General features: G+C 50.1%; 1 protein-coding gene across 1 annotated transcript; it reads right to left on the reverse strand.

Moving 5' to 3' along the window:
* Positions 1–1,498: 1,498 nt before the first annotated feature.
* Positions 1,499–10,896, reverse strand: LGALS7 (galectin 7). Its single transcript, XM_049787474.1, has 4 exons — positions 10,885–10,896; positions 2,910–2,998; positions 2,124–2,325; positions 1,499–1,612 (listed from the first exon to the last, which is right to left on the reverse strand). The coding sequence occupies exons 1-4, from the start codon at positions 10,894–10,896 to the stop codon at positions 1,499–1,501; spliced, it is 417 nt and encodes a 138-aa protein (XP_049643431.1).
* Between the last annotated feature and the right edge of the window lie 414 nt (positions 10,897–11,310).

An 11,310-nucleotide genomic window follows, 5' to 3' on the forward strand; every position in this document is an offset into this window, starting at 1 on the left:
TCTCCCCCCAAAATGGAAAAGGTAGTTTTGGGTTCAAGTACTCTCCTTGTATCCATCCCACTGACGCAGGGTCCAATTCCAGGTATCGCATATGATCCCTGAGTACCACCAGGGGTCACCCCTGAGCACGGAGCAAGAAGCAGTCACTGAGCATCTTCTGGAAGGCAAAGTCCCCGTTGCCTCCTCATCCCTACAAAACACAAAGGATGAACTCTGGGTACCAATGGATACAGAGCTCTCCAAGTTTCTCACGGGCAAAAGAGAACCCTTCGTTCCACAATCCAGCCAGAAATTCATGCAAGGAGTCGGGGCTGCAAGTTCCAAATCGGATCACGACGGTGGCATCAGAATGTTGCTCCCCCTCTTCAAGGCCAAACCCCAGAATCAGGCCCGAACTCCAAGCGCTCCAAGGAGCTTGAAGACGGCAACGCAGAGTGGCCACCAGAGGACGATGTGGGACCAGTTTGGGACCGTTCATCCCTGGGTGTGGTCCTGGCTTAGGACAAGCCTCAAACTCGGGGTGGGGCCCCTAGGGTGGGGTGCAAGATGGGGTGGTGGGCGCACCACGGCCTCCCCTTATTGCACAGTGACTTTTCCTGCAGCTAGAGTCCAGTCTCCTGGACAGCTGATCTGAAAGTCTCTTCGGGCACCCTGGTGTCCCCTTTCCCCTGCAGAGTCTTGAGGCAGGGCTGGGAGGTTGCTGGAGAGGGTGGGGTGGGGGTCCCCCCGGGCAAGCGGGCGAGGCCAGGTGGAAGAGGCGTGGGAATGGGGTTCCTCTGGGCGGGAGAAGTGCCACTTGTGTGCGCGTCTGCCCCCAGGCACCTGCAGGCGGGGGCCTGTCCCTAACTGGGTACAATGGGAGCTGGCAGGCCGGGATCCGTTTCCAGCTCCACCCCACTTTCCAGGCCAAAGGCAGCAGACAAACAAGCGGGCCTGAGCGAATTCCTGTCCCAGCAAGGTTGCATGTTCTCCAAGAGACATGTTTCTGAGGTCTGCAGATATAAAATTATTTAAGAGTTCGGTTGGCCCCCCTGGAGAAAGAAGGGGGGTCCCTATGCACAACTTGAACCCCGATCAAACTCCATCAGGTCACTCCTAGGAGAATTTCCACCTGGTTTGCTTTGCAAAGCGTTGCATAAGGACAAGCAGGGAAGGACACCCCTCATCGGTTTTCTCCCCCTCCTGGAGCCTTGTCCCAGACCTCCAGACCCAAATCCTGTCTGGCACGGAATCGCTGTGATGGGCTCTGATTTTGCTTTGTTTGGGGGAATTACATCTCGCTGTGCTCAGGGCTTACTCCTGGCTGTGCATTCAGGAATCACTCATAGGGAAGTCCAGGGGACCATATGGGATGGCGGGGATTGAACTCGGGAGGGCCATGTGCAATTGTTCTGGCCTCTGGTTCATGTCTCAGAACCTGCTCATCGGTCAGAAGAAGACACAGACACGGCATACTGGGAGTTAACATTTTATTTGCAAGACAAGACCCCAACCCTTCTCAGAAGACCTTCACGGATTCCAGCTGCACGTCCCCGCCCACCTCCAGCACCCGAACCCGCTCTGAGGGCATTCGGTGGCGGAAATGGTGATATTCCTGGTCAGCGATGATGGCCTGTAGGGAACGGGCAAGGGTAGGGCAGGGTCTGGCATTAGTGTCCCGGGCTCCTTTCCAACTGGGACCCCTCCAGGTGACTCTTCCAACCTGCCAACCTAGGGTCCTGCCCTCTAGGTCTTGTTTCTGGGCCCTGGACCCTGTCCCTTCTGACCCCTGCTGCAGACCCCATCCTTTGGGCACAATCCCAAGGACACCCATCTTTTGGGACTTTTGGGTGGGACTCTCTGGCCAGTTCTGCTGACTTAAAGTAAGGTTTTTGTTTTGTTTGTTTTTGTTTTGGGGCCACACCCGGCGACTCTCAGGGGTTATTCCTGGCTCTGCACTCAGATATTATTCCTGGCAGGCTCAAGTGGACCATATGGGATGCCGAGGATCAAACCTGGGCTGGCCATGTGCAAGGCAAACGCCCTACTCGTTGTGGAAGGTGGGATGCCCTGCCCTGGACTCTCTAGATCCCTGCGCCCATCAAGGACTTGCAAGTTGGGAGGTCTAGGGGTGGGAGGCACACCTTGAAACCTTCTGGCGTGGTGATGAGGAGCACCTCGAAGGGCTGGCCGCTCTGGAACGGGATGCCCTTCCCTCGCTCCTCTTTGCCCCATTTGCCCTGTTCCAGGGTGTTGAAGACCACGGTGGACTCATCCAGCCTGGGGTTGAAGTGCAGGACGGTCTCGCTGTCCTTCTGGTCACTGGACAACAAGTTGACGTAGAACCTCGGGTGCAGGGAAGAGGAGGGTCACTCACCCGCAGCCAGGGCAGAGTCCAGCCTCAGGTAGAGACCCCCCTCAGGTAGATACCCAACAGCACAGAGGCTTTTGCCCCCAAACTCAGAGAATTCAGACCCATTTAACCAAGAACTAAGGGGGAGCCAGGATAAACTCCTCTTGAGAGGATTTGCAGATCCAGGTGCCTCATTTTCAGAGTCTGGAGCCCCAAAATGCTGGGAACAAAAAGTTCCCCACTCGGACTCCAGGTTTCTGTCCCCAGGATCTGGTTTGCTCCATTCCAGGACCAACAGTTGCCCCTGCTGAACTGCAAAAATCTCAGGGCATATTTCCTAAGCTATTGGAGGGGGGCTCTGATTAGAGATCGCAGGGATCCTGGTTGCCCTGGAACCCCTAGATCTTTAGGGATACGAGAGAAATCCGGGAGCATGGGGACAAAAAGGTCAAGATATCAGAGTCCAAATGGTTGCATATGTTGAGGGGCAGAGGGGTTCCTGGGCTCTGCTCCCTCAACCCCTAGCTGTGACATTCAGGTCAGAGAAGCCTCAGGTATCACCTGGCCTGAGACTCACCTGCCAGTTTTGTTAGGAACTGTACCCCGAATTCGCATCACTTTGCCCACAGCGACGCCCTCGGGCAGCAAAATCTTGTGTGGTACGTTCTGGAGAGGAGGAAGGAGGGGACAAAGTGAGTCAGGGAGAGAGAAGAGAAGGGTGAGCCCCCCACCCCCAGGGAAGGACAAGCAGCGACAGAATAAAATGGGCACAGAGCAAAGGGAAGGAGGCACACAGGGAGATGGGGAGAGCAAGGACCCCCCCCAATTCCCAGAAAATGGTTGCATGTTGAAGGTGGGGGTCAGCCCAGAGCCTCAGCCCATACCTCCCAGACACCCCAATATCCACCGTCTCCTGCACAAAGGCGACCTCAGCTCGCCCCAACCTCAGACTTCTCAATGCAGCCAATCATGGACCCTGAACTCCCACCCCTTGCAGGCCTCTCACCATGCTTCCTGCTGCAGCTGAGACTGGACTGAGCGACAGGCAATGGCGCTGGGGGTTTGTGGGGGCCTTAAGTAGAAGTGGGGGCGTGGTGGGGCTCTGACTCACCCCTTCCCTATCCCCACCCACCGCCCACACCTAGCTCAGACCCTGGCCCCGGGGCTGCTGGCACAGGCCACACTCCTGCATGGGCCTCCGACCTCCATCTGCTCATTTGGGCTTCCTGGGGGGCCCTGCCTGTGCCTTCAAGCTAGTCCCCATGCCTCGACTTAGGAATCAGGGAGTGACGATAAAAATAGAGTGTATATGTGCCAGAAAGGCTCAGAGTCTGCCCAGCACCACCTCCAACTGCCAGGCAGGGAGGAAGCTTGCTGGTGCTCACCTGGAGAAAGATTGTGTGGACCTTCTCCCAGGGTCCAACCAACTGGGTCAGAGGGTCACAGCAAGTTGGGTGTTTGCCTTGCATGCGACTGACCTGGGATTGATCCTGGGTAACTAATATGGTCCCCCAAGTCCACTAGGAGTGACCCTTGAGTGCAGAGCCAGGAGGCAGCCCTGAGCACCACTGGGTGTGGTCCCCCATTCCCCACCAATAAAGAACCCATTGTTGGGCCTGAAGCAATAGCACAGTAAGTAAAGCTTTTGCCTTTCACGTGGCCAACCTAGGTTCAATACCCCATGTCCCTTAAGGTTCCCCTGAGCCTGCTAAGAGTGATTTCTGAGTGCACAGCCAGGTCTGCAGGGTGTGACCCCCCAAAAAAAATAAAACAAAAACTATTGTGCAGGAGAGGGGGGGTCTAGCACGAAAGGCCCTTGCCTTGCACCCAGCTGACTCAGGCTCCATTCCTAGCACCACATAGGGCCCCCAGCACCTTCCAGAATGACCCCTGAGTACCACCAGTGTGATCCCAAAGACAAGTGAACCAAAGGCCATATTGGAGCTCATTGTCATGGGCTTTGATCTTGTTGGGGCTCCAGGGATGGCTTCCTAGGCAGTGTTGGTGGGTCAGTCCCAGTGATTCTCAGCCCAGCTGTGCAGGGGGAGCCAGATGTGATGAATCCTGGACTGTCAGGGGTGCCACGGCTGGAAACTGGACTGGAACATTCTGGGCATGTGCTGAGGCTCCCAGGATCCCTCCCAGTCTCTTTCTAGGGCTCAGACTGTGTTTCTGTCAAGGTCCCCAGATCAGAGTCAGTGCCACCCCTTGGGCCACCCCCAACCCCCCATCCCCAACGTCCATCACTGGCTGAGGCTCCAATATGAAGCTGAGCAGAGGACCACAGACCGCCAACCACCTCTCATCTGCCAAGAACCACACAAGGCCAGCACTGCCTGCAGGGAGGAACTCTGCCACCCTTGAAACACAGGGAAACTGAGGCTCAGAAAGGGGAGCATTTACCAATCACCCTTTGTACCCAGAAGTTGCTCCCAGCACAGTTCTTGGGGACCAGTTGGTATTGGCATGGGGGGGTTAAGCCTGGGTCCCCTATGTAAACCTTTTCCTGGCCCTGGAGACAGTCCCTGAGCCCCAAGTTTCCCTTCTCTGTTGTTTCTCTGGAATATTCTCTGCCTCTGCTTCCATGGGCCCCTTCCTCTTTCTCTCCTTGGGGTCTCTGTTCCCACTTCAGAACTGCCACTATCTTTGTCCTGGTGGTCAGGACCAGGGTGACATGAATAGGGGGTCCTAGGGCTCAGTTCATCCAGTTCGAGGAGGAAAACCCAGTGGTACCCCCAACTGGACCCCAGAGCACAAGGCTCTAGAAGAGGCAGAATCCAGGCTGGGAAGGGTGGGGTTAGAGAAGGCTGAAAGAAGGTTCTGGAAGGCAGGGGAGCTGGAGGGTGGGGCACTGAGCAGAAGGGCTCCTCCCATGTGTCCCCCCACATCGCTGCACCCTGCTCCACCCTGTGTGGGCAGGCAGAGCTAGAGCAAGTGGAAACTTGGAGCTAAGGCGACAGGCCTCCCTGATGCTCCATCCTGCAGGCGAGTTGGGGTGCAGATGTGGGAGCAAGGGCTTAGGGAGCATGGAAAGCTGTAGGGGTGAAAACTGACTTTTGAGGGGTGTCCTCCCTGCCCAGGTGAAGGGGTGTAGCGGGGCAGCTCAGCTGGATCTCATACAGAGGACCTCAGGTTTGAGCTCCTAACCCTGAGGCAGCTCCCCGGAATATGAGGGTCACTTGCAAAACCAGGGTTTCTGTAGACCCTGCTGTAGACCCTGCACCCTGGAACCAGTGACTCACCTTTAATTGTTTCCCTCTTCCTTCATTGTGTCTGGATCTTTCTTCACGTGCTACTGGCCTGCGAGTCCAAACTCGACTTTAGTATGGGCCCACATGTTGGCGCTCAGTCTATTTGCAGTTGAATTTCTGGTTCTTGTCTCCTAACTCAGGCACATCCTGACAGCTTGTAACTCAGTTGTGGTGACTGTCTTGAGGTTGGCTCTGGAATGACATTTTTTTCAGGAATGGTTTTTTCCTCCCTACCTCCCTCTCCACACCTCTTTCTCTTCTCTCTCTTTTTCTTGGTGTTTGGGCCACACCCAACAGTGCTCAGGGGTTACTCCTGGCTCTGCACTGAGAAATTATTCCTGGCAGGCTTGGGGAACCATGTGGGATAGATGCCAGGGATTGAACCCAGGTCAGCCACGTGCAACACAATCAGCTCTTTCTTTTCTTTCTTTCTTTCTTTCTTTCTTTCTTTCTTTCTTTCTTTCTTTCTTTCTTTCTTTCTTTCTTTCTTTCTTTCTTTCTTTCTTTCTTTCTTTCTTTCTTTCTTTCTTTCTTTCTTTCTTCTTTCTTTCTTTCTCTTTCTTTCTTTCTTTCTTTCTTTCTTTCTTTCTCTCTCTTTCTTTCTCTCTTTCTTATCTTTCTTTCTTTCTTATCTTTCTTTCTTCTTTCTTTCTTTCTTTCTACTTTCTTTCTCTTTCTTTCTTTCTTTCTTTCTTTCTCTTTCTTCCTTCCTTCCTTTCTTCCTTCCTCCCTCCCCACCTCCCTCTCTCCCCTCCCTCCCTCCCTCCCTCCCTCCCTCTTTCTTTCTTTCTTTCTTTCTTTCTTTCTTTCCTTTCTTCTTTCTTTCTTTCTTTTCTTTCTTTCTTTCTTTCTTTCTTTCTTTCTTTCTTTCTTTCTTTCTTTCTTTCTTTCTTTCTTTCTTCCTTCCTTCCTTCCTTCCTTCCTTTCTTCCTTCCTCCCTCCCCACCTCCCTCTCTCCCCCCTCCCTCCCTCCCTCCCTCCCTCTTTCTTTCTTTCTTTCTTCTTTCTTTCTTTTCTTTCTTTCTTCTTCTTTCTTTCTTTCTTTCTTTCTTTCTTTCTTTCTTTCTTTCTTTCTTCTTTCTTTCTTCTTTCTTTCTTTCTTTCTTTCTTTCTTTCTTTCTTTCTTTCTTTCTTTCTTTCTTTCTTTCTTTCTTTCTTTCTTCCTTCCTTCCTTCCTTCCTTTCTTCCTTCCTCCCTCCCCACCTCCCTCTCTCCCCTCCCTCCTTTCTTTCTTTCTTTCTTTCTTTCTTTCTTTCTTTCTTTCTTTCTTTCTTTCTTTCTTTCTTTCTTTCTTTCTTTCTTTCTTTCTTTCTTTCTTTCTTTCTTTCTTTCTTTCTTTCTTTCTTTCTTTCTTTCTTTCTTTCTTCTTTCTTTCTTTCTTCCTTCCTTTCTTCCTTCCTCCCTCCCCACCTCCCTCTCTCCCCTCCCTCCCTCCCTCCCTCCCTCCCTCCCTCCCTCTTTCTTTCTTTCTTTCTTTCTTTCTTTTCTTTCTTTCTTTCTTTCTTTCTTTCTTTCTTTCTTTCTTTCTTTCTTTCTTTCTTTCTTTCTTTCTTTCTTTCTTTCTTTCTTTCTTTCTTTCTTTCTTTCTTTCTTTCTTTCTTTCTTTCTTTCTTCCTTCCTTCCTTCCTTCCTTCCTTCCTTCCTTCCTTCCTTCCTTCCTTCCTCCCTCCCTCCCTCCCTCCCTCCCTCCATCCTCCTTCCTTCCTTCCTTCCTTCCTTCCTTCCTTCCTTCCTTCCTTCCTTCCTTCCTTCCTTCCTTCCTTCCTTCCTTCCTTCCTTCCTTCCTTCCTTCCTTCCTTCCTTCCTTCCTTCCTTCCTTTTCTTACACCCTCTGATGATCAGGGGTTACTCCTGGCTCTTCACCTAGGAATCACTTCTGGAGATCCTTGAGGAACCATATGTACTATTACTCTGGCTCCAAGAATGATTTCCTTTACAAATAAGTAGTTGCTGTATTACATGATCGTCTTCCCCTCAAATTCTATTTCATATTCATATATGTGCTGATTATGTTTGTGCATGTGTGAGTCATGCCTGAAGTGCTGGGAAAACTCTCTGGTGTTGGGGATACAACTGGGTCTTCCATGAGCAAGACATGTGCTCCAGCTTCTTACCCAAATGTCCTGATGTGAATAGCAATGATAAATTTATCAATGAACACTCCTGTGTAACCCCCTTTTGGTTTCTTCCAGCTCCCCCAAAACAGCCAGTCACATTGAAGACCCAGCCCAGAAAACACTCATTTCTAAGCATTGGAGAAGAGAAGTGAACTGTGCTCGCAGAAGCCCCCTTCAGGCACTTTCTGGTTGAGGGACAAGTGGGGAGGGGGAAAGCTGCTCAGTTCTCTGGAGGCTGCAGCCTCTCTCCACCCCCTCCATAAGTCACTTAGGAAACCTCTTCAAGCAACAGTCCCCTGAACCCTGCCAACAGCCATCTCTGAGAGAGAGCTTGTCCTGGGCACTGCTGGGTGTGGCAAAAAAACAATCAAACCAGAACAAAACATCTTGTAGATACAGCTGCTGGTTCCCAGCTGTCCTTGGCCTCCCAGAAACAGTGTGTGTGTGTGTGTGTGTGTGTGTGTGTGTGTGTGTGTGTTTCTGTGAGCTTTGTGGGCTATATAAAAAAGACTTAGTTTGGTAATAATACCCAAAGACAATAGAGATGAGGGCCAGGAGACCAGACCAGGGTAGGAAACTTGCCACAAAGAGCAGTTAGGGCAGAGAAGGGACCACTATGACAACAGTGAACTCTCTACAAAAACTGAATGCTGAAAAGAGATAAAGTGATAGGCATGCTATCCCTTCAACAACAATAATAATGCAAACCACAGTGTCTAAAAGGAGGGAAAAATGGGAAAAAAAGGGCACAGTAGGTAGGGCGTTTGCCTTGTACATGGCCGACCTGAGTTCAATCTTGGGCATCCATCCCATATGATCCCCCTTCCTCCAGCCTTCCAGGACTGATTCCTGAATGCAGAGCCAGTAGTCACCCTTGAGCACTATCAGATGTAGCCCAAAAAGCAAAGGGGATATATATGTTGTTTAAATATAAACTATATGATCCTAATGTTGGAGGGGCTTCATTTTATACATATATGTATCTCTCTCTATCAATCATCTATCTATCAATCATCTATCTATCATCTATCTATCTATCTATCTATCTATCTATCTATCTATCTATCTATCTATCTATCTATCTATCTATCTATCAATCATCTATCTATCTATCTATCTATCTATCTATCTATCTATCTATCTATCTATCTATCTATCTTTCTCTCTATCTATCTATCTATCTATCTATCTATCTATCTATCTATCTATCTATCTATCTATCTATCTATCTATCTATGTAAAATTTCTACCCCATGGGGACTGCAGAGATAGCACAGTGGTATTTGCCCTTGCATTTGCCTTGAATGTGGCTGACCTGGGATGGACTTGGGTTTGATCCCAAGTCATGCCAAGAGTAATTTCTGAGTGAAGAGCCAGGAGTAATCCCTGAGCGCCACTGGGTGTGGTTCCAAAACAAAAACAAAAAACAAAAAATTAATAATCATAAAAAAATCTTCAGGTTTGGGGCTGGAGAGAGCACAGCAGTAGGGCCTTTGCTTGTACATGGCCTACTTAGGACAGGCCTGAGTTTGATCCCCGGCATTCCATAATGTCCCCTGAGACTGCCAGGAGCGAGTTCTGAGCATAGAGCCAGGAGTAATTCCTGAGCTCTGCCAGGTGTGGCCAAAAAAAAAAAAAAAAATCTTTATGTTCACTTTAAGAACGCTGGTGCCATTGCATAAGCCTGGAGGACTCAACAGATCTGCAAGTCCAGCCCAGGTGTGAGGGTGTCATCCATCCCTGGGCAGGGGTTCTGCATGCCATTCCATCTTGACAAGGGTGGCACCAATAGGTGTGACCAGGCTAAGCAGTGGGGCTGGGCACAGGGTAGGCTGTCCCCAGAGAAAGCTGCACCTTTGCAGCAGATATTTCCAAATATAGAATCGTTCAAAAGTGAGGGGCTGAGATTGAGTCTGTCATTGAGTACATCCTGGCGAGTGACACACTCAGGATAGCCCAGAACATTCAGGTCTCAAGATCAGAGTCACCCACAAATAACTCTCCTGACCATACAGAGAGGAAACCACTAGGAAGAGCAGATTTCCCCTAACCCACAAGGGGAAATTGCACAGAGGAAAAAAAAAAAGGTTTACAGAAGAGACCAAAGGAGCAACAACAACAACAACAACAACAAAATGGCGGAGAGATAGACAGAGATAGAAATAAGATGCTATGTCAGCTGGTCAGTCTGATCCCTGGCACCATATGGTTCCTGAACATCACCAGGGCAGCCCTGGAGGGCTCTGATCATTGCCCCAGTAGCCCCAATACCAAAGAGTCTCAGGAATGCTGCATTCTCCATTCCTCCAATGAAGCCTCAGCTGAGAATTGCCAACAGGGGCTGAACCCCACTTGGTAGGCTCACCCCAAGTCAAGTTTTCTGTGTAATAAGAATCATGTTCTATTTTTTTTTTTTTTTTATTAGTGGGCTCATTCGTTTGCTCGCTAGTTACTTCTTTCTCTTCTTCCTGTCCCTTTGTTGCAACGACCTGAGGTTGCATAGGCTTGAGGTTGTGGTTTGCTTCTGAGGCCTTACGCTTCATTTTAGTGCTTCCAGGCCCCCCCTGGGTGTCCCCTTCTTTACCTGCATCGCTTGTACACAGGTTGGTGCTCACTTGGGCACGATTCCTGGCAGTAGTACTCACACATCTGAGTTTTTTGTTTGTTTGTTTGCTTGTTTTTTGTTGCCACCACTGGCTCTGCACAGGAGTAACTCCTGCCTCTGTGCTCAAAAATTACTGCTGGCAGGCTCAGGGGACCATGAGGGATGCTGGGATGAAACCCAGATTGGCCTGTGTGCTATTGCTCAGCTCCAGTGCTCACATGTCTTTCTAATTGCAGCACTTGCGGGGGCTGCTCATCTTAGTGGCGGCACCTGCTCACTCCTGGCTGTGCGTCAGGCCTCACAGTGTCCACTGTGCCACAGGAGCCTGAGGTTCACTTAGTGCATGTGACTGGCACTGGGGGTCGAACTCAGGGTCTCATGCTGCAAAGGAGACATTTAGTTACTGGACTCACCATATACTTTTGTTTTATTTTGTTTTGGGTTCACACCCAGTGACGCTCAGGGGTTTCTCCTGGCTCTGAGCTCAGAAATTGCTCCTGGCTTGGGGGACCATAGAGGATGCCAGGGGATTGAACCGTGGTCCATCCTAGGCTAGTGTGTGCAAGGCAGATGCCTTACGCCCTGCGTCATCGCTCCGGTCCCTGGACTCACCATATACTTTTATTTTTTAGGCGATGCTAGGGATGGAACCCAAGACTGCATGCTTAACAGTGCTAAGTCACATCTCCAGCCCTCACTATATTTTTTATTTTGGGGTCACATCTAGCAGTGCTTAGGGACTACTCCTATCTTGATGCCTGGAGGACCCTGGGGACTCTTTTAGTTTTTAATTTAATTTAGACTTTTTTGGGGGCCACCCCCTGCAACACTCAGGAGTTACTCCTGGTTCTGCACTTAGAAATTGCTCCTGGCATCCTGGGGGACCATGAGGGATGCCAAGGATTGAATCCAGGTTCGTTCTGGGTCTGCCTTGTGATAGCATATGCTATGCTATCACTCCAGCCCCTAATTTAGACATTGTTTAAATATATATATATATATATA

The sequence above is a fragment of the Suncus etruscus genome, chromosome 14, assembly GCF_024139225.1.
Source record: "Suncus etruscus isolate mSunEtr1 chromosome 14, mSunEtr1.pri.cur, whole genome shotgun sequence".
Taxonomy (NCBI): domain Eukaryota; kingdom Metazoa; phylum Chordata; class Mammalia; order Eulipotyphla; family Soricidae; genus Suncus; species Suncus etruscus.

Excerpts from the sequence above, each read along its gene's own strand:
- LGALS7 (XM_049787474.1), bottom strand. Across the intron at positions 2,326-2,909 it reads GTTCCTAACAAAACTGGCAG|GTTCTACGTCAACTTGTTGT; the intron begins GTGAGTCTCAGG and ends CCTGCACCCGAG. Across the intron at positions 1,613-2,123 it reads CCACGCCAGAAGGTTTCAAG|GCCATCATCGCTGACCAGGA; the intron begins GTGTGCCTCCCA and ends CGTTCCCTACAG.